Genomic DNA, 22,885 nt, shown 5'->3' on the forward strand with positions numbered 1-22,885 from the left:
TGCAGAAGGCTCCCCTGCTGGACCCTCCCTACCCCTGCCTGTGTCATGGCACGTCTCACCCTGAGTCATAATAGGCCTCTTCCGTGTCTGTGTCCCTGTGTCCCTCCGTTTTCCTGAAGGTAGGGGCGGGGCTGACTCACCTCCATTTGGTTGCCACAGACACAGCGTCTGCCCGGGGCGATGTTGTGGCGTGAGAGGGCCGGGTAGGGGACGGCTGGGGAAGGGAGGTCGCTGCGAACCTCTCTGGGCGCCTTCCGCTCACTGGCACTGTCGCCAGCATTGCACCTCCAGCCCCCCGACCTCCCCCCAAGCGGCCGCTAACCCGGCAGGTCCCCCGAGGCAGGGGCGGCGGGCGCTCAGCAAGGCTGGGTCTGGGCCGCGGAGAGAACGCGCGCTCCGCCGGGAAACCCGACCGGCCAGGAGGGGTTGCGGGGCGGCCCCGCTCGGCCTGCGGGCCGGGGACTCCCGCGGGCCCCTGGGTAATAGTCCCATTTGCAGCCGAGGTGACCGAGGCTAGGGGGCCGCCGCCGCCCGGCCCAGGTCCCGGCCGCGCCCGGGTCCCCGCGGGCCTCCCAGGGGGCGCCTGGCCCCGCCCACCCGAGGCCCCGCCCCGAGCCGCGAACTGGTCCCCGCGCGGCGCGGGCGGGCAGACAGGTGGAGCGGAGCCGAGCAGCGCGCCGCGCTCCCACCTGCGCTCCGACCTGCGCTCCGGGCCGCACCATGGGCAACAGCTCGGGCCGCGCGGACTTCGAGTGGGTCTACACCGACCAGCCGCACACGCAGCGGCGCAAAGAGATGCTCGGTGAGCGCGGCCCGGCCCCTGCCGCGGGTGGGAACAGCCCCGCGGGGCCGGGAGGTGCGGGCCAGCGCGGCCCCCTGCCCCGCGGGCGCTCCTCGGCCCCTGCCTCAGGGCGGCTGGGAGCGCCCCTTCCCCCCCGGGGACCCGGCCCGCCCGCGCGGGTCTGACACTCCTCCCGCGCCTCTGCCTCGGCCCGGGGTCCAGGGGTCCAGGGGTCCAGGGGTCCCCGCGCCCGGATCGCGCGCCTCGGGAGCACGTCTCAGCTGCTGCATCCCCGCGCTCGGGCGGGAGCCAGTCGTGGGGCGGGGACCGGGCGCGAGCTCGGGGCGCGGGGACGTGGCGGGGCAGGGGTCTCCCCGGGGGCCCTCCGTGTGCGGGATGCGCTCGAAGGCCGAGCTCGGCCGGGCCGGGAGTTCTCGGGCAGGAGGAGCGCCTGGAGGGAAGCAAGTGCGAAACGAGCAATATACTTAAAAAAAACAACAAAACAAAACAAAACAAAAAAACCCAAAAAACAAAAAAACGAAGATATGCCAAAGGATCCCATTTGTCCGTACCATCCTGTATTTTAACGGCCACCCCTCGCTGTCATTTAGTGTCCTGCGAAGTCATTTTTACCTACGTGGTGGCTGTCATTCAAGCCAGTGGCTCCTTTTAGACCTGGGATGTCCAGTCCCTTTGCTGGGGACGAGGGTAAAAGGGCTGGCGCCTCCGGAACGGTTTTTACTAGATGCCACCAAATCGCCCCGCAGCACCAGGCAGGCTTCCAGCAGGGCGGGCTCGCTACCCTCCCTCCTGAGAAATGCCCAGGCTATGATTTCCACACACCCTCCCCTACACCTGGGGTTGGCAAACCTTTTAATCAGATTGACTAGGTGTCATGTACTATTCATTGTGTTTAATTTGCAGGTTTTGGATGATGGTTTCCAATGTTTAATTGGCCACTTTAATATTTCCTTTTTTTTTTCTCTTGGGTTGGTCTCTGGTTTGTTGATTGTTAGAGCTCTTTGTACAGGAGGCTTGTAACTCTTTGTCTTACGTGTTGCAAATATTTTTCCCCTTTATACCTTGTCCTTTGCTATCATAAAAGCTTTTTTTTTTTTTTTACAGAAGCTTTTTTTTTTTTAAGATTTTATTTATTTATACATGAGAGACACGCAGAGAGAGGCAGAGACACAGGCAGGGGGAGAAGCGGGCTCCCTGTGGGGAGCCCGATGTGGGGACTCTACCCAGGGATCTCGCCCTGACCCAAAGGCAGACACTCAACTGCTGAGCCACTCAGGCGTGTTCCTGGAAGTTTTTTGTTTTTTTTTTTAAAGATTTTATTTATTTATTCATGAGAGACACAGAGAGAGAGGCAGAGACACAGGCAGAGGGAGAAGCAGGCTCCCTGTGAGGAGCCCAATGGGGGACTGAATCCCAGGACCCCGGGATCACACCCTGGGCCAAAGACAGATGCTCAACCACTGAGCCACCCAGGCACCCCGGAAACTTTTGTTTTTAATGCATTCAAGTAGATTGGCTTTTCTCTTTAGTTTTCCCTTTGGTGTCTTCCTGCCCCACTCCAAGACCGTGGAAATATCCATCGTATTTTAAAGCTTTCAGACACCAGATGCAGTGAATGGTTAGTGCATGGATATTCTCCACTGTGGTGCCTCCCTGGCTGGAGACCCCTGGGTGGGTTTGTGACTTTTGTGGTTTCCTGTCGTGAGGTGAACAATAACCCAGCACTGTTGTGGTCTGACCCGTGACAGCATCCTCTCCTACACCTGTGAACTTCTTGGGGTGGCTCAAAGGGGTCTTAGTGATCATCTGGTCCTGCTTCTCCCTAGAGGGCAGGTGTCTTGGCTGCTTTCCTCAGTGGAGCTGAGGCAGGGTTCCATTCCTTCCCCTTCCCTGACTGTCCCCTACCTTGCTCGTACAGGACTCACTGGGCACCTGGCCCCAGGTGGAGAAGGTAGGGAGACTTCTCCTGGCCCACAGAGCTGCCTGCAGGGGTCCAGACCCTCTGGGCTGCGGACTCACTTTCTGAATCTGCAAAATGGGCACAGTCATCCTGTCTGGCAGAGAGGGTGCAACATGAAAAGGAGATCTTGGATGTTAAAAGGTGCTCAGTGTCGGTACCCGGCACCCCAGGACACGGAGAAAGATCTTTCTCTGAAGAAAGGAGACATGGGCCCTGAAACCAATAAAGGAAGCTTCCTGGACAGGGTGGCAGGAAAGGCTAGAAAACGTGGGGGAGAGGAGGTGATGTGGGCCAAGGTGGGGACGATTCGGGGGCTGGCCCTCCAGGGAGCTGTGCTCATTGCCAGTTTCTACTGGGTGCTGTGGATTCCTCTGTACACGTCTGGTTTTGAACTCATGAACTTGGAGTGTGCCATTTTCTCTTGCTCCCCAGCATTTGACAGCTCCTGCCCTGCCTGGATGTCCTTCCTGCTCGGCCCGGCTGGCTCTTTGTTTTTAAATATTATTTTATTGCAGTGTAATTGACATACGATATTATGGTAGTAAGTGTCAGGTGCAAGTGGAGTCGCCAGTGGTCACCACACAGTTACTACGGTTTCGTTGACTTCCGTCCCCTTGTGTTCATAACGTTCCCATCACCCACTTTCTAACCGGAAGTTTGTATTTCTTGATCCCCTTCGCCCAGCCCTGCGTGCCCGCCCCTGCCCCTGCCCCCAGGCAACCACCACCAGTCTGTACTTTGAGTCTGGATTTGGCTCGGTTTTGTCTTTTAGATTCCACCTATAAGTGGAATCATGCAGTATTTGTCTGCATCTGTCTGACTTACTTAGTGCAATATTCTCAGGGTCCATGCATCTTGTTACAAAATGTCATTCTCTTTTATGGCTGAGTAGTTTTTTTTTTTTTAAGATTTTATTTATTTATTCATGAGAGACACAGGGATTGAGAGAGAGAGAGAGAGAGAGAGAGAGGCAGAGACAGAGACACAAGCAGCCTCCGTGCAGGGAGCCCAACGCGGGACTTGACCCTAGGTCTCTAGGATCACACCCCGGGCCGAAGGCAGCGCTAAACTGCTGGGCCACCCGGGCTGTCCTGAGCAGTTCCTTTTTTTTTTTTTTTTTTTTTAAAGATTTTATTTATTTATTCATGATAGAGAGAGAGAGAGAGAGAGAGGCAGAGACATAGGCAGAGGGAGAAGCAGGCTCCATGCAGGAAGCCTGATGCGGGACTCGATCCTGGGACTCTGGGATCACGCCCTGAGCCAAAGGCAGACGCTCAACCACTGAGCCACCCAAGCATCCCATACCTGAGCAGTTTTTGATCATACATGTGCCACCTCTTCTTCATCCACTCATCCGTCAGTGGACACTTAGGTTGCTCCCATATCTTGGCCCTTGTACATAATGCTGCAATGAACAGGGGGCTGCACCTATTTTTGCAAATCAGTGCTTTCGTTTTCTTTTTTTTTTAATTTTAATTTTAATTTTTTTTGCTTTATTATTATTATTTTTTTTACTTTCGTTTTCTTTGAATAAATCCCGTGGGGTGGAATTGCTGGGTCATGGTAGGGTAGTTTTAGTTTTTTAAGGAACCTCCATACTGTTTTCCAGAGTGGCTGTACCAGCTTACATTCCCACCAAGAGTGCATGAGAGTTCCGCTTTCCCCACATCCTCGCCAACACCTGTTTCTTGTGTTGATTTTAACCATTCCGACAGGTGCAAGGTGATAATCACATTGTAGTTTTGGTTTGTATTTCCATGATGATGAGTGATGTTGAGCATCTTTTCATGTGCCAGTTGGTCATTTGTATGTCTTCTATGGAAAAATGCCTGTTCAGGTTTTAACCAAATTTTTGTTGGTTTGCTATGGAGTTCATGAGTTTTTAATATACTTTGGATACTAACCCTTCATAGGGTATGTGATTTGTAGATTGCTTCACCCATTCCATGGGCTGCCTTTTTGTTTTGTTGATGGTTTCCTTCGCTGTGCAAAAGCTTTTTAGCCTGAAACAGCCCCATCTGTTTTATTTTTGTTTATGTTGCCTTTACTTTTTTTTTTTTTTTGCCTCTACTTTTGGTGTGAAATCCAAAAAAATCATTGCCAAGACCGATGTCAAGGACTTTACTGCCTGTTATTTTTGTCTAGGAGTCTTTGGGTTTCCTGTCTTACATTCAAGTCTTCAATCCATTTTGCGTGTATTTTTGTGGGTGGTGTAAGAAAGCGGTCCAGTCTCATTCTTCTGCATGTGGCTGTCCAGTTTTCCCAGCACCATTTACTAAAGAGACAGTCTTTTTTCCATTGCATATTCCTGCCTCCTTTGTTGTAAATCAATTGACCATATGTGTGTGGGTTTATTTCTGGGTTCTGTATTCTGTTCCATTCATCTCTGTGTTTATTTGTACGCAAACTTACACTATTTTGATTACTGCAGCTTTTTTTTTTTTAAGAATTTATTTATTTATTCATGAGACACACAGAGAAAGGCAGAGACACAGGCAGAGGGAGAAGCAGGCTCCCCGTGGGGAGCCTGATTCAGACCCCAGGATCCCGACCTGAGCTGAAGGCAGACACTCAACCACTGAGCCACGCAGGCTCCCTGATTACTGCAGCTTCGTAGTATAGTTTGAAATCCAGGAGCCGTGATACATTTTTTTTTAATTTTTATTTTTTTATTTTTTTTACATTTTTTTTTCTCAAGATTGCTTTGGCTATTCATGGTCTTTTATGGTTCCACAGACATTTTAGAATTATTTGTTCTAGTTCTGTGAAAAATGCCATTGACATTTTGTTAGGGCTCTCTCTCCCATTTCCTGCAGGAAGGCACCCTGGCCGCCCTCCTGGACTTTGGCCTCCACTGGGTGAGGGCATTCCTCTGGGACTTCCTTCCATGGCTCCAACCCATCAAAGTTCTTATCTCTCTGGGGCTGGTTGCAGGGGTCTAGAGCTCGGCTGTGGAGCTCATCTCCTAGCAAGTGCCTTAATGCTCACTCATTAGCCGTGTGACACTGGGCAGGTCAATCATCAGATGAGCAAATTGAGGCTTGGTTGAGTTAAAAGGGGTTATTATTCCTTACAGAGTTGTGTGGATTAAATGAGGTGATGTTAAGTGCTTAGCCTCTCACACAATAAATGTTATAATAAACGTTAGCTACGATGATAAATATTACCTCTGGCAGGTAGTCCCGAGTTCTCCCCAAGGACAGGGAATGCCCCTCCGCCTCTCCGGCTGCTTGTGCTTGAGGATGTGCTCAGGGCCCCACCTAGGTGGCTGCTGGAGCTCCTGCCAAGCCTCTGGGGGCCAGTGGATGCTCAATAAAGATCCTAATCTGGGAGGAAGTCAGAACCCGGGAAGCCCTTGCACAGGGCTGGCTGCAGTTGCTCTGGGGGCAGGACCAAAGTCCATCTCCAACTCCTGCCTAAATGGAGACATGCTCCCCAGGGCCCAGGGTCCCAAGTAAATGGAGTCCCACGTAGCCCCTAAGAGCCGTGTCTGCCAGGCCGAGGCTGAGCCTCCCTGTCCTTTGAAGGCAAGAGCTAGAGGACTATGATCCCATGGCAGGCCAGGGCCCAAGCCAGGCGTGGCAGTGGAAAGAAGCAGGCTTTGGGTTTGTCTTTAAAAACAAATAGCTTTGTGATTTTTTTTCCCCTTATGAAAACAGGGCACACACATGGTAAAACAAAACAAAACACACAAAAATTCAAATAATCAAAGGAAAACAAAAGAGGAAACAAGGAAGTAAGACTCTTGGCAATTGTTGGATTATTTGCTTAGGAAAGGCCCCTGCTGGGGCTTTCTCAGGGGCAAGCGGTCAAATCCAGAACCGAACTGGCTGAGGCTCTCAGGGGAATTTGTGAACTCGCCCCACCCAGCCACAGGGATGCTGGCCCCAGGGGAGCAGGCAGGCTGGGGCCTTTCTTTCTGTGCCCCTGGTCCCTGCCACCACTGGTTCGTGGCCTCCTTCCTGTCGGGCAGGCTGCACCAGTGCGGGCTTGTGTCCACCCGACTCTGACAATCCACAGGAGGAAGAGAGCCGCCTCCCTCTCCTCCTGACCCCAGGAGCATGACCTCCCCTTGAGCCGCTAATCTCTGGCCGGAGCTGTGAGTCCTATGGCTGGTCAGAGGACAGGGGGCTGCGGTGGGCAAGCCTCCCAGTGTCATGTGGTCAGGGCACAGAGGAGTGGCTCTCCAAGAAAAGGAAGGGGTGCCATGACCCTGAGTGTGTGGGGAGGGGTGGGTGTACGGTGCCCAGTGGCACAGACCACAGGTGATCCCTGAGGGGTTACTCCTGGACCCTCTTTGACCGGCTTGTGTCCCCTTCTGCTGAAATTCTCCAAAGGCTTCCCTTTCTAAAAAAAAAAAAAAAAACAAAACAACTCACCTCTGCCCTGAACTCTGGGGCACCCCCCATCTCTGGCCCTTTCTCCCCACATTTTTTTCTCTAGCCAATTTGTGAAAGGCACCCATCTGCCCAGTCCCCTCTCCATGGCTTTTGCAAATGCTGTTCCCTCTGCTGGAATTCTTTCCCCCTATTCTTCATGTACCAATTCTACGTATCCTCCAGGTTCTGCCTAAATGTCCTTTTAGGAACACTCTCTAACAACCCACACCCGGTATTATGCTGCTACTTTCTGGAGGGAACCCCGCCCCCCCCCCAATTTGCAAACTGGCATTTGGCAATTTCTGCAAATCTTTCTATCGTGGCCGATTTCAAGCTACCAACATGCATCGCCGAGCATGGATTTGGGAAGGGAGGGGTGCGTGTGGGTGGCCTGTCGTGCTCCCCCCTCAGCCCCCAGCTCCAGGGGCCTCCCTCACCCCCTGCAGGGTGCTTTTGCCTCCTAGCCCTGGCCTCTGTGCACCTGCGGGCACCTGTGGGGTGACTGCGTTTGGTCTCCCATGTCCCATCTAGCACGCGCCCCTCGTCCCCCAGCTCGACTCAGCCTCCTGAGGGCGGGGGCAGGCCCACCTCGCGCCGCGGCTCCCCTGGCCCGGCCGCCGCGCTCCCCAGACTGGCCGGCGACAGGTGCATGCACCTTGGGAGCGGCTTGTGCGAAGGCTGCCGGGAGGCCGGGCTCCCTCGTCCAGCACCCCAGCACCGCGGGGACCTCTCAGCCCCGGGCTTCCCATGGGGCTCCTTCTCACCAGCCAGGGAGCGGAGTCAACCCCACCGAACCCGCATTTCCAAGCTGGTGGGCGAGGCTGAGGATGCTTCCTCGATCTGATCTCCGGGGTGACCTGTCCCCTCCTGCCCGGGCTCCTCCTCCCCTGCGCAGCTGCAGCCCTGCAGCCCGGCTCCGCGCTGTCCCCCGCCCCTTCCCCCGCTCGTTAATTTGTACCAGCTTTTACGAGGCCTGATGTACATGCCCTAAACTCCCTCATCTGGAAGGCACGGGCCAGTGACTCGGGGGAGGCTATAATGCAGTTCTGGAGTATGTTCATCGCCCGGAAGACCCCTGTGAACACGTGCAGTCACCCCAACCCCGCCGCCTGGGTTCTCACACCCAGACCCCCCCATCCTTCGGGTTTCGGCTCTGATGTTGTAGACGTGTGTCCCTCTCCTGGGCCGCCGGCGGGGCGGGGCAGGGGGGGGGAGACACGCTGTGTTGGCACCCCAGGAGGGGGCACCCCACTCCCGTGCAGCCTGGGAACCCCTCCCTCCTCTGCGACTGGGGCCTGGTTGCCAGAGGTTCTCAGCAAATATTTGTCGCTGAACAAAAAGCAGGTTTAGTGAGAGGTGGTGAGGAGGCGGGTAGAGTGGCTTCCGAAGGCACTTTGGGCCACTTTCCAAGTGTTCTGCCTCCAACCGGGTACCCCCCCCCCCGCCCCGCCCCTGTGCCTCCCACACTGACCAGTCTGGGTTAGGCAAAGGAAGCAGGTGGGGGGTGGGGGGTGCTGTGCAAGGGAAGGCCGCTGAGCTGGGCAGGGCTGCAGCAAGCCCTTTAGGAAGGAGGGGATTAAGAGGCTTTAGGTGCCTTTGTTGGGAGAGTCGTCAGTTTACTCAACAGTGGGTGGGGGATGTGAGGGAAGGAGCCCAGGATGCAGGTGGGCAGCTCCTGTGTGCGATGGAATGTTCTGGATGGGAGCACACAGGTGATGAGCAGCAATGACAAGGACCTCCCCATAGCTATCTAGGCTGTCACACGATGGCATTTGGCCTCTTTGGAGAAGTGGTAGGAGGATGCAGTCCCAGCTGGTGCCAGGCCCGGGGGCACGGAAGGGTCCAGCGTGTTGGCGGAAAGAAGCCCCGTGTGGTCCCGGGGCCCGGCCAGAGTCAGCGGTTGGCAGGGGAGGGCAGAAGGCCTGCATCTGGGACGAGCAGCCCGGTGCTCGGCCTTGGGGCCCCCTTGGCTGCCTGTGGGGGGCAAGGGCCCAGCAGCCTCCCCTGCCAGCTGCCTGCTTCGGCCTTCCCTCCCCCTGGTGGCTGTCAGAAGCTTGGGGATGCCCCGGTATCCATGGGGAGTCTGTTCCCAGGACGGGGGTGCAGGCACTGGGGGTCCAGGGCCCACCGTCCTGCTCTGCGCCCTGCCTCCTATGAGCAGGTCTCTCGTGGGTGGATCCCCGTGATGCATGGAAGTGAACAGCTCTGGGAGCCTGAGCCTCCCCACGCCCGGGGCCCCGGGGCACCTCCACCTGCCCACAGCCCGAGGGCCCTCAGAACCAACACCTTCCAGGGAGAGGATGAGAAGGAGGCCCAGAGAGGGCTGGGACGTGCCCGAGGGCACCCCGCAGCGGGGCTGGGCGGGGCTGCGAGCAGGGCTCCGGGGCCCAGACCCAGGATTCTCTCTGGGTGCCTTGCCCTGGTGACCCCCTGGCTCGGCCGGGGAGCGGCTCCCCTGGGTCTGCAGAGCGCTTCCCCGGCTCTCTGGTGGGGAGTGTTTCACTGCGTGGTGGCAATCCCCCTCCCGGGCAGGGTGGCGATGGCTGAGTGACAGCGTGTCAGACCCACGTGGAGTGCTCACGGCCTGCGCAGCCCTCACCGGGCCTGGGGCTGGGGGTCCCGAGGTTGGCCTCGCCCTGCTGCCGCGGGCTCCTCCCGGGCCTCCCCGGACCTCAGACCCTCCTTGCGCGGCGGGCCTGGGCAGTGCCACGTCCACCGATGGCTGGTGGTGGCAGTGCGTTGCCCAGTTGCCTGGGGCCACGGCCGGGGGGACGCTTGCACGGCTCTGTCTCTGGTCCCAGGTGGCCGTCCTGCTGGGCTCCGCGCTGTGTGTCCTGGCCCAGCTACTGCGTCCCTGAGCCGGGGGCCTGAGCCGGCCTGGCACCCCTGCCATCAGCCGGGGACCCCGCAGCAGGGCCGGGCTTGGGTGTCCAGCCGGGGCCAGGGCTCCTCGGGGTGCTCCCGGGGAGTGTGTTGTCCTCTCCCTTCTCTTCGGGGATCCCCGTCTCTGGGGCCCAGAGAAGCTGGGCTGGGAGCCGTGGGTTTGTCGGGTCAGCACCCCGTTGCCCGCCCAGGGACCCCTGGCCCTGCATCTCTGTCCTGTCCTCTGCCATCCCTGGTGCCTTCCTCTTTCCCGTCTTACCACTGCCCTCCCCCGTGCCCACACTCAGCCTGCCCCCCACCTCCTGCCCCCCGCCGCCCCCTGGCCCCGGCTGTGCTGGAACGGCCCCTGTCAGGCCCTCATGACCTTGCCAAGTCCAGTGGGGCCCCTGCCTGGCCTTCCTGTCCGTGACCCTCCTGGGCCCCAGCAGCTAGACACCCTGAGCCCTCGGCTGCTGTTCCCTGTCCCTGCTGTGCCTAGTGGCCTCCGCTTCTGGACTGAGTGGCTGGCGGTCCCCAGAGCATCTCCCCTGGGACGTCCCCCAGGCCTCCCCCCTCCCCGGGAACCAAGAAGCTCTGGAACTGAAAAGTTAGACATTTATTGTTTTCCTTGAGTGGGGATTGACTTTTCTCCCGGTGGGCAGGCCCAGAGTGGCTCCTCTCCTAAGACGGGGTGTCCCTGGGGTCTCCCCTGAAGGCCCGGGGTGTTCGGTGAGGCCTGCCAGCCATGCCACCTCCGGAATCTGCGGGGCTCCCAGCTCCTGGGCACCGTCTCTGGGCACTTCTAGTGTCCTGCCCCTCATCCACTTTCAGCCAAGGGCCCTGGGCTCTGCCTCCTGCCCCCCGCCGCCCCCAGGCCGCTGGGCCCTCCCCCCTGCTCCGTGGCCCAGGAAGTGCCACACGCAGCGTGGAGGTGAGCTGGGGCGAACGTGCTCGGCCGCTGGGAGCCATCCCCCCTGCGCCGCCTGCAGTCCGGCTTGGACACCGGCCCCGTTTCCACTGCTGCCAGCAGGATGGCTGGGCCCAGTGACCCTCGCGGCCTGTGCTCGCAGGTCAAAGCAGGCCGGGCCAGATGGGCCTCACGGGTAGCACCCAGCGCCCCGAAGATCAGGAGTAGGAGGTCCTCACCCCTCCCGGCTAACCAGGAGTACAACAGCTCGCAGGGCCCAGAGCCATGGTCCCAGCCTCGCCGAAGCCCAGAGGGGCAGGTGGGACCGTCATCCCCATCTCTCAAGGTGGAGACAAGTGTGGGAGGCCATGAGGCCACCAGAGCTGGGAAACTGTTAGTAAAAGGAAGAAGGTGCAGCCGGGGTGGGGCCTTGGGGGGGGGGGTCCCCCTTTGCTCCCTACAGGTAGGACTTACTATCTTGGGTTGACAGATGGGACGCCTGGGGCCCATCATCCAAGGTCATAGTTGCCTCCGAGGCACACGGGGGTGGCCTGTTTGCATCCCAGAGCTGGGGTCCCACTGCCTCAGAGCTTGCCCGGCTGCTCACCTGCTGCAGGTGTGGCCTGCCCCGCCCTCCCGCCCCAGCCATGGCCTCCTTCCAAGGGGAAGCATGGGAACCAGCCCTGCAGAAGCGGGTGACCTCCAGCTCCCCGGGTCTTCCTCTAGGTGTGCCTCGGCAGGTGAGGGCCAGGCTCCTGGGTGCCCCAGGGCAAGGCTGATGCCCAGGGGCTGCCCCAGATGAGAGGGAGGCTGGTGGACCCGTGGTCCCAACTGTGACCTGTGGTCCCAACTTGACACCCAGGTGTGCATAGGTCAGGGGGCCTGTGCACACGGTTTCCCTGGCCCCGGGCTGTGGGTGAGCGCATTCGCGAGGTGGCCAGCGCTTCCTAGTCGCCTTGGCCATCGTGAAGTCATTCTTCTGCTCCACTTCACCCTGGCTGCTGGATTCCCACCTCCCCGGCCCCCCAGGTCCCCGCTGGTCTCTTCCCAGGCAATACAGGCCTACTTTCTGAAGTGTCCCCTCTCACTCAGACCCCCGTTTTAGGGAAGGAACAAGATGGGATGAGGCCTGCCCCCCATAACCCCTCCCAAGTGGAGCCCACACGGTGGCCGTCTCTGCTCCCAGGCTCCGGTCCTTTTGTCTCTTGTCCCACCTGGTGGGATGACACTAGGCAGGTGCCGGGCTGGCAGGCCCTGGGGGCCCTTGGGGACAGGGCGGGCTGTGAGTGGCCCTGGGCCAGGTACTGGAGTCCTCACGGTTCCAGCATCCCCTGCTCAGCTGCCCTGAGTGTCCTTGGGCTGTGGGGACAGACGGCCATAAACTGGGGGGCTTCGAACCACACACACGTATCTTCTTACAGTTCTGGAGGTGGAAGTGTGACTCGGGGTTTCACTGGGGCTGAAGTCAGGGTGTTGCAGGGCCATGCTCCTGGGCTTGGGGGAGGATTTTTTTTTTATTTGAAGATTTTATTTATTCATAAATAAAAGAGACACACAGAGAGAGGCAGAGACACAGGCAGAGGGAGAAGCAGGCTCCCTGCGGGGAACCTGATGTGGGATTTGATCCTGGGACCCTGGGATCACGACCTGAGCTGAAGGCAGAGGCTCAACCACTGAGCCACCCAGGGGTCCCGGAGGATCTGTTTCCAGGCCTTTCCAGCTTTGCAGACACCTGCAGTCCTGGGCTTGCGGCCCCTCCTCCACCTCCACCTCCACCTCCACCTTCACCTCCACCTTCTGGGGCCCCAGGGCCCCCTCTCCTGCCCGTGGTTCACCGTGACACCGGGCCACCTGGATAATCTAGGCCATCCTAGATTATCCCGGCGTGAGGTCAGCCGCGAGCACCCCGGCTGCCCTGTGCGGCCTTGGTTCCCACTGCCTCAGAGCCTCCTTGGTTATGGGGTTGGGACGTGCACGTCTTTGGGGGCACCGTTATCCTGCCCCCCCATTGCCGTATCTCTCCCCACCCTGTGAACGGGCTCTCCTGGCTCCACGTGGCACCCCGAGTGTTCCAGGCCTCCCACGGTGGGAGGTGACCTGTGCGGCATCCAGGTCCCGTCCCGTGATGCGGGCACACCGCCAGAGGCCACTGCGCAACATGGCAGGCCCGGGGGCGAGCCGATGGCCAGCCTGGTGCTGTCCCCTTGCTGTCCCCGGGGCCTGTTGACACAGCTGCCGCGTCCCGGGTCCTGCCTCTTCTCGCTGTCATCCCGCAGCCGCCGCCGGCCTGTCCCGGCCTCGCCTGTCGGGCCTGCCGGTGACCCTGGCCGTGGTTTGGACGCCGAGGCTCGCGGCTGAGCTGACCTGAGGTTTACTTAGACTTTTCTCTTTTGTTTTTGACTTTTTTCTTACTGTGGTAAAATACACAACATACAGCTCGCACTGGGACCGCGGGAAGTGTCCGATTTGATGGCATCCACAGCGTTGTGCACTGCGGCTATTTTTCTTAAAAAAATTTTTTTTTAAGTTTTTATGTATTGGGGTGGCCAGGTGGCTCGGTTGGTTGAGCATCTGCCCTCGGCTCAGGGCGTAATCCTGGGGTCCTGGGATGGAGCCCCCCATTGGGGTCCCTGCTCTGCGGGGATCCTATTTCTCCCCTTCCCTCTGCCTGCAGCTTCCCTGCTTGTGCTCCCTCTCTCTGTGTCAAATAAATAAAATCTTAAAAATAAAAAGATTTTATTTATTTATTCATGAGACACACACAGAGAGAGAGAGAGAGAGAGAGGCAGAGACACAGGCAGAGGGAGAAGCAGGCTCCCTGCAGGGAGCCCGACGTGGGACTCGATCCCAGGATCCCAAGATCATGACCTGAACTGGAGGCAGATGTTTGACCGACTGAGCCACCCGGGCGCCCCTGTTTGTGGCTGTTTCTAAAACCTTCTCAGGGCTCCAAATAGACCCGTTCCCAGCCCCCTCCCCCCCGCTGACCCTTTTCCATCTGTGACCCCCCTGCTCCCCACACCTCATCCAGCGCCGTCCTACACCGCGTGGCCTTCGCTGCCGGCTTCTTTCACTTGGTGTCGTGTCTTCAAGGCCCATCCGTGTGTAGCCTGTGTCAGCACCTCCTTCCTTCTAAACAAATGGTTTCTGGGAGCCGGTCGTTCACTTGTGGGTCGGTTTCAGGCAGCAGGAGTAGGGTGTCGGCATTGTGAAGCAGGGACGGTGGAAAATTCAATGTAGAAATGTTTTTTTATTGAGGTATAATTATATAGAACGTGGTCTTAGTTTCGGGTGTATGACTCGGTCTGTATTGCAACATGATCGCCGCCGTAATTCTACTTAACGTCCATCACCATACCTAGTTATAAAAACTTCTGTTCTTGAGTTCTTGGATGAGAAAACTTTTTTTTTTTTAAGATTTTATTTATTTATTCATGAGAGACGCAGAGAGAGGAGGCAGGGACACAGGAAGAGGGAGAAGCAGGCTCCATGCAAGGAGCCCGATGTGGGACTTGATCCTAGGACTCTGGGATCATGACCTGAGCCCAAGGCCACCCAGGTGCCCTGGATGAAAAACTTCTTTTTTTTTTTTTTTAATTTAAGGATTTTATTATTTTATTTACTCATGAGAGACACAGAGTGAGCGAGAGAGAGGCAGAGGGAGAAGCAGGCTCCACGCAGGGAGCCCAACGCGGGACTGGATCCCAGGTCTCCAGGATCGGCCCTGGGCTGCAGGTGGCCCTAAACCACTGTGCCACTGGGGCTGCCCGGATGAAAAACTTCTTGATGAGAACTTTTAAGATCTACTTTTTAATTTTTTTTAAGGCTTTATTTATTCATGAGAGACAGAGAGAGAGAGAGAGAGGGACACAGGCAGAGGGAGAAGCAGGCTCCATGCAGGCAGCCCAACGTGGGACTCGATCCCGGGTCCCCAGGATCACGCCCTGGGCTGAAGGTGGCGCTAAACTGCTGAGCCCCCGGGCCTGCCCAAGATCTACTTTTTTATTTTTTTTAATTTATTTTTATTTTTATTTTTTTATTTTTATTTTTTTTTATGATAGTCACACAGAGAGAGAGAGAGAGAGGCAGAGACACAGGCAGAGGGAGAAGCAGGCTCCACGCACCGGGAGCCCGACGTGGGATTCGATCCCGGGTCTCCAGGATCGCGCCCTTGGCCAAAGGCAGGCACCAAACTGCTGTGCCACCCAGGGATCCCCAAGATCTACTTTTTTTAAAAAAAGTTTATTTACTTAGAGAGAGAGAGCAAGAGAGCGAGTGTGCATGCACAAGAGTGGGGGGATGGGCAGAGGAAGAGAGAACATCAAGCAGACGCCCCACTGAACGTGGAGCCCAACGTGAGGCTCGATCTCATGACCCGAGATCATGACCTGAGCTGAAACCAAGAGTCACTCAACCAGCTGAGCCACCGCGCGTCCCCAACATAGTATTCGTAACTGTAGTCATCGTGCTGTACGTTACCCCCCAGGACTTAATTATGTTTTGGCTGGAAGTTTTGTTCCTTTTTGTGGCCGAATCAGATTCTGTTGTGTGGACAGAGCACGTTTCGGTTATCTGGTCACCTGTGGATGGACACTGGGGTTGGTTTCAGCTTTTGGCCGCTGCGAACAATCTGACGAACCCTGGGGTACAAGGATCTGTGTGTGTCCCCGATGTAAAGTCCTTTGGGTGCACACTTAGAAGTGAAGTTGCCGGGGCGGATGGGATTCTACATGTAACCTTTCGGGGAACGGCCAAGTGGTCTCCCACGTGGTCTCCCTCCTGCATCCCCGCCCGCCGCGTCCAGAGGGCTCCAGTGTGTCCGGAGCCTCGCCAACACTTGCAGTTGTCTGGTGTTGAACCTGTCCATCCTGGTGGGGTGAAGCAGCATCTCATTTGTGGCTTTAGTTTGCATTTCCCTGGTGACTAATGATGTTGCGCATCTTTTCATGTGCTTCGTGGCCAGTTGCACGTCTTGGGAGACGCATCTATTCAAGTCCTCTGCCCATTTACATTGGGTTGCTCATCGTCTTTGTTGTCGAGTCGTAGGAAATCTCTCTGTATTCTGGATATTAAACCCCCACCCACCCAGGGTGAGGACTTGAACCCGCTCTGAGCTGCTCCTCCCAGGCCCCTGTGCTCCCCGGAGAGTGGGGCTGAGGACTGTCCCCCGGGCCGTGGCTTCCTTGGTTTTCTGCTCGGGCTGTGACCTCCGTCCTGGTGGGGTCCTTGGCCGAGCCGCAGGGAGAGGGCCTCTGGGATCCAGGGGCCCGGGCGGCTTTGTCAGCCTGGAGGCCCGGGGACTGGCGCTGTCCCAGGCCGGAGGTGGCCCCTGCGTGCAGGGGGAGGGCAGCTGCCGGGGGAGCCCCGGTCCTGTCCGCCCGCCGGGCTGCCGGGGGTCCCGACCCCACCTCAGCCACCCGCAGGCTGTCCTTAGGGCCGTGGAGAGTGGCTGCTCGCTGGGGCAGAGCCCCAACCACCGGAGCTGCCAGATGAGGCGAAGGCTTGGGGGGCGCTGGGGGGGATTCTGCTGGCTTCCGGGCAGAGGCGGCCGGCGGTTCTAGGACTTGAGAGCCCCAGCTCCCCGCAGCATCTCCAGCAGACGTGGGCTCTGCCGTCCCGGAGCTAGGATCCTTCATGGGGACAGGTACTCCGCGGAGCACATGGCACCCTGCCATCACACACCGAGACACCGACTAACCCCAGGATGGGCTTGTGCGGTGGCAGCTCAGGCAGGAGGATTTTGAGCCTGAGTCTCCCTTCCAGACTCTCGTTGCCCCTGTTGTGTGTTTCTCCTTGCATACTCCCAGGGACAGTCGGCTCACTACCTCTGAAGCAGCCTGTTCCATTGCCGGCTGGCTCTGACCAAGTTTTGTGGGCTGGGAGGAGGGCGGAGGGGCCTGGCTGTGGGGACCTTGGGCAGCTGAGCCGAGCTGTCACATCCTTCCCTTCTGAGCACAAAGGGGAAGTGACTTCCTGGGTCAGCTGGAGGAAAGGGCCGGGCAGGATCTGCCCTTGGCCTGGCCGGTTCCGGGCCCTGTCGGTGGAGGGTGGAGGGTGAGCCCGAGGCTGCCCGGCCGCTCTGTGGGCGGGAGCGGGGAAGACGCTGGCGACCAGCACTGGCTTTCCCGAGGGTGCCCGGGTAAGTCCCGGGGACCTGGGCCCGGTTTCCAGGTCTGTGCCTCACGCGCGGCTCTGCCTCTGAAGGCCTGGGAACCGGGGGGCAGGTGCCCCCTGAGTGCGTGAGCACCCCTGGCCCGTCCATCCCCAGCCCTGGACGCAGCACCGGACTCCTGACCCCCCTCCCACCGAGCAGCCAGGGAGCTTTCTGGACGGCACCACCGTCCTGGCCAGGGGCACCCCCGTACCCCACTCTTGTGCTCTCCCTGCGGGGTCTGGCCTGGCTGCTTTCTGGCCGGAAGGCCCTCCCCTGCTTGGCCCACTCCCACCATCATTGTCTTTTTCTTTCCTGTAGAATAAAGTACAGAAAAGTACAAAAGATCCTGTAACAAGCACCCCCCGCCCCCCAAAATAAATGCATTCAACATTTTATCGAGCTTCCTTAGGGCTGGGCTAGGAGCGGGAACCCTGGCGACAGAGCCGGCCCCCCCGCCCCCCCCCCCCCCCCCCCCCGGCCCCAGGGCGCTTACCCTGCGGTCTAGGCCACTGCTGGGCTTCGGGCCTTAGTGTCTGTGACCCGCGGTGACACCCGCTCTTTCTTCAGGCAGGTGGCGAGGACGCCTCCCGCCCCCCCTTTCCGGGAAGTCTCCCCGGAGCCCCTAGGCAAGGCCGTCCCTGTCCCCCAGGGCCCTGGTGTCACGGCGGGGGCTCGGGGGCTGGTGCGGGGCGCGGGGGGAGGGGGCCCGGCCTCACGGTCTGTCCTCGTCCCCGCAGCCAAGTACCCGGCCATCAAGGCGCTGATGCGGCCCGACCCGCGGCTCAAGTGGACGGTGCTGGCGCTCGTGCTGGCGCAGCTGCTGTCCTGCCGCCTGGCGCGGGAGCTGCCGTGGCGCTGGCTGCTCTTCTGGGCCTACGCCTTCGGCGGCTGCGTCAACCACTCGCTGACGCTGGCCATCCACGACATCTCGCACAACGCCGCCTTCGGGTCGGGCCGCGCGGCGCACAACCGCTGGCTCGCCGTGTTCGCCAACCTGCCGGTCGGCCTGCCCTTCGCCGCCTCCTTCAAGAAGTACCACGTGGACCACCACCGCTACCTGGGCGGCGACGGGCTGGACGTGGACGTGCCCACGCGCCTGGAGGGCCGGCTCTTCTGCACGCCGGCGCGCAAGCTGCTCTGGCTGGCGCTGCAGCCGTTCTTCTACTCGCTGCGGCCGCTCTGCGTGCACCCCAAGGCCCTGACCCGCATGGAGGTGCTCAACGCGCTGGTGCAGCTGGCCGCCGACGCCGCCCTCTTCGCCCTGTGGGGGCTCAAGCCCGTGGTCTACCTGCTGGCCAGCTCCCTGCTCGGCCTGGGCCTGCACCCCATCTCCGGGCACTTCGTGGCCGAGCACTACATGTTCCTCAAGGGCCACGAGACCTACTCCTACTACGGGCCCCTCAACTGGATCACCTTCAACGTGGGCTACCACGTGGAGCACCACGACTTTCCCAGCATCCCCGGCTGCAACCTGCCCCAGGTAGGCGGCGCCCGGCGCGGGGCCACCCCAGCCCACGCGGCCTTGCCCCCGCAGTCCCGGGGCGAGCGCCCGGCTGCAGGGGGAGGTGGGGGCAGCGGGGCGGGCAGGGACTCGCGGCCGCTTTACGGTCAAGGGCACCTGGTGGAATGAGAACCTGTCGGAACCCAGCTGCGACATTTACGCTCTGCGGGCTGACGTCCTTGGGCAAACCGCTTGCCCTCTCTGTGCCTCGGCTTCCCCCTCCTTAAGCTGGGGTGGCACAGCCTTGGGCTTGCGAAGGGCCTCCCCTCCCCGGCTCCTGCCTCCCCTGTCCCTGCTCATCTCATCACTGCCCCGTGACCCTCGAGGGCCCCCTCATGGCACAGAGAGGACAGGGTGGGCCTCGCCCTATGTGGCCAAGGGGCTTGGCCTGAGCTGCCGCCCACCCTGGGGAATTTCTGAAGGTGGGAGGAGGGAGGGGGAAGAGAAGAGGAGGAGGAGGAGCTCTGGCCGGTGCTGATGGATTAGAAAGAGCCGAGGTGACCCCAGGCACGGGCTGGCTGGAGGGGGCATGGGGGGGAGCGTGTCGGAGTGTGCGTGCCTGCCGTGTGTGCAGACGCTTGCATGGGTGCCTGAGTGTGCCGGTGCAGGCTGCTGGCCCGTGTCCAGCCCTGGCCGTGCAGCCCCCGCGCCATCCCCTGCCCACGCTGCTGAGGTCCCGCGGGTGCCGGCACCTTCTCAGCCTCACCGCGGCCCAGCCCCCCATCATCCACACTTCACAGGCAACGCAGAGCTCAGACAGGGGGCGTCCCTGCCTCAGGAAGTAGCAGAGCCAGAGTCTGGACCCCAGGCCGCGGAAACTCCTGTCCTTAGCTGGGAGCCGGTCCTGACCTCCCCCAGGCTGTCACAGGCTCCCGGCCCCCGCCCCCCCGCCCCCCCCCCAGGTGGGCTGGTCACCTGCTATAAAGCCGCCTGTCCTGGGGCTTCCCTGGGGGGAGAGAAGGTCGTCCCCGGCAGTCAGGTTGTATCCGTGCAGGCGTTGAGGCTGGGAGTGCTTCCCGGAGGAGGTGGGCTGGGCGTGTGGGTGCAGGAGGCTGGGGGTGTGTGTGTGCGTGACACACATTCAGGGAAATGGGAAGCACCGGGCCTGGGAGGAGGGCGGCGGGGTGGGGCCTGGTGGGATCTGATGCCAGAGGGGCTGGGGCGCAGGAGAGGGTGTGGGAGGCTGCGTGACCAGCTCCGGCGGGCCCGTGGCTCAGTGGAACCCACGCCGGGCTGGGGCTCAGGAGTCCTCGGGTGCTCCCCCAGGATTCCCTCGGGGGAATGCAGGTCGGCCCACGGGGGCTCCTGGATCAGACACTTGCACGGGCTCCAGAGGGGGAGGGGGCACTTTTAATCGCTCACCCCTGCGTGGGGCAGGGGGCTCACAGCCTGTCGGGTGTCGCAGGCCAGCAGCCCCTCCACGTCGGGCAGCACCCAGCTGGACGTGGGAGCCCGGGGGTGACGGGGTGTGTGTGCCTGTGTGCATGCTCACGTGCATGTGCGTGGGTGGGGGGCGGCGCGTGCCCGGGCCGCGGCCTCTGACCCTGCTCGCCCTCCCTGCAGGTGCGGAAGATTGCACCTGAGTACTACGACCACCTGCCCCAGCACCACTCGTGGGTGAAGGTGCTCTGGGATTTTGTGTTCGAGGACTCCCTGGGGCCCTACGCCAGGGTGAAGCGGGTTTGCAAGCTGGCCGAGGACGGACTGTGAGCCCCTGGTGCCCCGAGTGGACGGACCCCGCCTGTGGCCGGCTGCCCCGCCTTGCTCCTCTGCCGCCACCAAGCTGCTCGTCACTGCCCACCCCACCCCCAGCCTAGGGCCCAGAACTGGTTTGGCCACATTTGGTTCCCACACCCTGGCTGCGCCGGGTCTCCCAGAGCCCAGGACCACATCTGGCCTGGAGAGGCCTGGTCTGCACCTGTGCGGTCAACCCCCGGCCCGGCCCCCCTTTTCTGGGTCTCGGGAGAGAGGCCTGGCCCTGGCCTGGGTGCTCCGTGCCCACAGTCTCCACGGAGCTGATTTTGCTGCTGTTCCCACGCCCCAAATTCAGTTCAGCGTTTGTTTCCACACCCGCAGATCAGATCATGCTTCCCAGCGGCCGTCAAGGCTCCAGCCTGGCCTCAGAAGGGGGCCCTGGCTCCCCCCTCCCTCCCACCCCGCAGGCCTCGGGGCCCTCCATGGCCACACCAGGTGGCCCTGAAGCCCCTCCTTAGCAGCCTTCCCTCTTCTCCGGCCTGGCCGAGTGTTGCAGACACTGCCCCCCTCAGCCGCACCCCTGCTCCTGCTCCACCTTGAGGCCTTGGCCTGAGGTGAGCCTTCCCGGAGCCCCGGAGGGTTCAGGTTGGACAGGGTGGATCTGTCTCCCTGGCCAGCTCCCCCAGGACTTGAAGAAATCTTCAGGGACAGGTGCCGCAGGCCAGATGGACGGAGGGTAGACAGGTTGGCTGGACAGACAGGTGACTGCCTGAGTGAACTACAGCTCGGGGGAGGCAGGCTGGTGTCCTTGGTGAGGACCCTGTCCTGACGGGTGGGGGCACAGCTGAAACCTCGGGAAGTCTTGTCAGCCCCTTGGCCCCAGGGGGCTGGTGGCAGGAGCAGGAGGGGCACCAGGCCCGACCACGGTAGGTGTGGCCCTGAGGCTGGGGCGCACCCCCTGGACAGGTGCAGAGGGGCTGTGCTAGCGGCCGAGGAGAGGGAGGGCTGGAGGCAGGCCTGTGGCAGCCCGGAGACCCGGCAGGTGCCGAGCAAGGACTTCCTGCCCAGGGCTGGGAGTGGCCTCCTGTGGTGCCAGGCACCCCCGTCCCCTGGGCCTGTGGGGTGAGGGAAGTGTGGCTTGGCCTGGGCAGGACCCCCACCCCCACACAAACAGGCTGGCCTGAGTCAGGGGCCCCAGGAGCACGGCTCCTGCAGGTCACCCACCTGTCCGTCACCACCTGCCAGCTCCCCCCACCCCGGACCCTAGGCAGGATTCCCGGGGCCTATGGGGGCAAGCGCAGCTGGAGAGAGCAGCTGCGGACCCTGCCGCCCTGGGATACAAGCGCTGCTGGATCTGGGGCGGCCACTCTGGGGTCCGGCCTCAGGCTGCTCACCCCCAACAGGCAGAACCATACTGCTTCCGTCTTTACGGTTGTTGGGAGCACCTGAGCAGGTGGGGTGTCCAGAGCCGGACCGGAGAACAGCGGTCACCTGTTGTCAGCCAGACTGGGGGCCCTGCCTCCTCCCCTCCCCGAGGCCCTCCCAGGACGGCCTGCACACTGCTGAGTCCCTGGGGGACGGGAGGTGGCTCAGCATTGAGGCATAGAGCCAGCCCCTGATGCTCCAGGTGTGGGCATGACCCAGGGCCCGTCTCTGGGGGAGGTTGTGGGCGTAGGCCCCCTCAGGCTCCCCAGGCCCCTCAGGCTCCCCCAGACCCCTCCGGCCCCCTCAGGCCACCCAGGCTCACTCCCGCCTTCCCGTTCAGCGCGGCCACCTGCCGAGGCCGCCTCCTTGTCCCCGCGGCTCCTGGCCAGCAGGCTCGAGGGTCGTTACCCAAGGGAGCGTCCTCAGCCCGGAGGGCCCAGAGCCGTGAGAGAGGGAGCCGGAGCCCGGTGTGGACAGTAAGTGTTTATTACCACGTGGACACAGGCAGCGCAGTGCGTGGACAGGTGCGCCACGCCGCTGGGGACGGCTCGCCACTGCCGGCCAGGCTGCTAACAGCATCACCTAGGAGAAAACTCGGAAACCATCTAATGAAGCGCGTGATTCGGGGAGTCCTCTATAAACCAAAAGAAATGTACACTTAAATAGGCAAATATAAAATACAAAAAAGGCGAGTAGACCTGGAGTTCTGTGTCAGGTAGAATCTAAAAAAATCCAGAAGTTGAACTTGTTTCCTCATTTTAATATTTCATCACAGGTTAAGACTTTGAAACGAAGCCCCTCCGGCTCCAGCGCGAGCTTGCGTGCGCCGTCCCCCGCCGTCGCGGGCCTGGCGTCTCGGCGGCGGGGCCAGGCCGCTACGAGGTGCTGATCCCGCTCAGCTCCTGCCTGATGGCTGCGGGGCGGACAGGGAGGCTCAGGGCGGGCCTGCTGGTTCTCTGGCGCCCCGTCCCCGCGCCCCCGGGGGGCCTCTGGGCTGTGCCCGGCCCCGTGTCCTGGGCGCCGCACCCAGGGGTCCCCAGGCAGCGGGCTCCTGCGCAGACCCTGGGGCGACAGCACAGCCCCGCGGGCGACCCGACCCGCCTGCCACTCCGAGCCGGTGGGGGCCTGTGAGCCGCTCGGGCAGGTGGCCTCTGGTTCCGGCAGCGGCAGCAGGTAGCGCCGGGCCTTGAGCAGGGGGAC

The 22,885-nt window shown here is 60.6% G+C and overlaps 2 protein-coding genes across 5 annotated transcripts in view; one reads left to right on the forward strand and one right to left on the reverse strand.

Annotated features, from left to right (window-relative positions):
• The first annotated feature begins 665 nt into the window (after positions 1-665).
• DEGS2 (delta 4-desaturase, sphingolipid 2) lies at positions 666-22,374 on the forward strand. 2 transcript variants are annotated; one of them, XM_041759202.1, is made up of 3 exons: positions 666-802; positions 17,802-18,544; positions 20,129-22,374. In XM_041759202.1, the coding sequence occupies exons 1-3, from the start codon at positions 721-723 to the stop codon at positions 20,273-20,275; spliced, it is 972 nt and encodes a 323-aa protein (XP_041615136.1). In that variant the 5' UTR covers positions 666-720; the 3' UTR covers positions 20,276-22,374. The 2 variants fall into 2 exon arrangements, with proteins under 2 accessions (XP_041615136.1, XP_041615137.1); XM_041759203.1 differs by lacking the exon at positions 666-802 and adding an exon at positions 15,263-17,049.
• Positions 22,156-22,885, reverse strand: part of EVL (Enah/Vasp-like) — a 108,970-nt gene continuing 108,240 nt past the window's right edge. For all 3 annotated transcript variants that reach the window (XM_041759201.1, XM_041759199.1, XM_041759200.1), the window contains one exon: positions 22,156-22,598. In XM_041759201.1, coding sequence (XP_041615135.1) covers positions 22,561-22,598 — 38 coding nt within the window. In that variant the 3' untranslated portion in view covers positions 22,156-22,560. The remainder of the gene's footprint in view (positions 22,599-22,885) is intronic.

Source organism: Vulpes lagopus, chromosome 6 (genome assembly GCF_018345385.1).
Source record: "Vulpes lagopus strain Blue_001 chromosome 6, ASM1834538v1, whole genome shotgun sequence".
NCBI classification, from domain to species: domain Eukaryota; kingdom Metazoa; phylum Chordata; class Mammalia; order Carnivora; family Canidae; genus Vulpes; species Vulpes lagopus.

What these genes read in the sequence shown, in the direction of transcription:
- DEGS2 (XM_041759202.1), top strand. Translation starts at nt 721, where the DNA reads ATGGGCAACAGCTCGGGCCGCGCGGACTTCGAGTGGGTCTACACCGAC. An exon ending in GCGGCGCAAAGAGATGCTCG is followed by an intron (nt 803 to 17,801) that starts GTGAGCGCGGCC and finishes TCGTCCCCGCAG; the next exon opens with CCAAGTACCCGGCCATCAAG. An exon ending in CCGGCTGCAACCTGCCCCAG is followed by an intron (nt 18,545 to 20,128) that starts GTAGGCGGCGCC and finishes CCCTCCCTGCAG; the next exon opens with GTGCGGAAGATTGCACCTGA.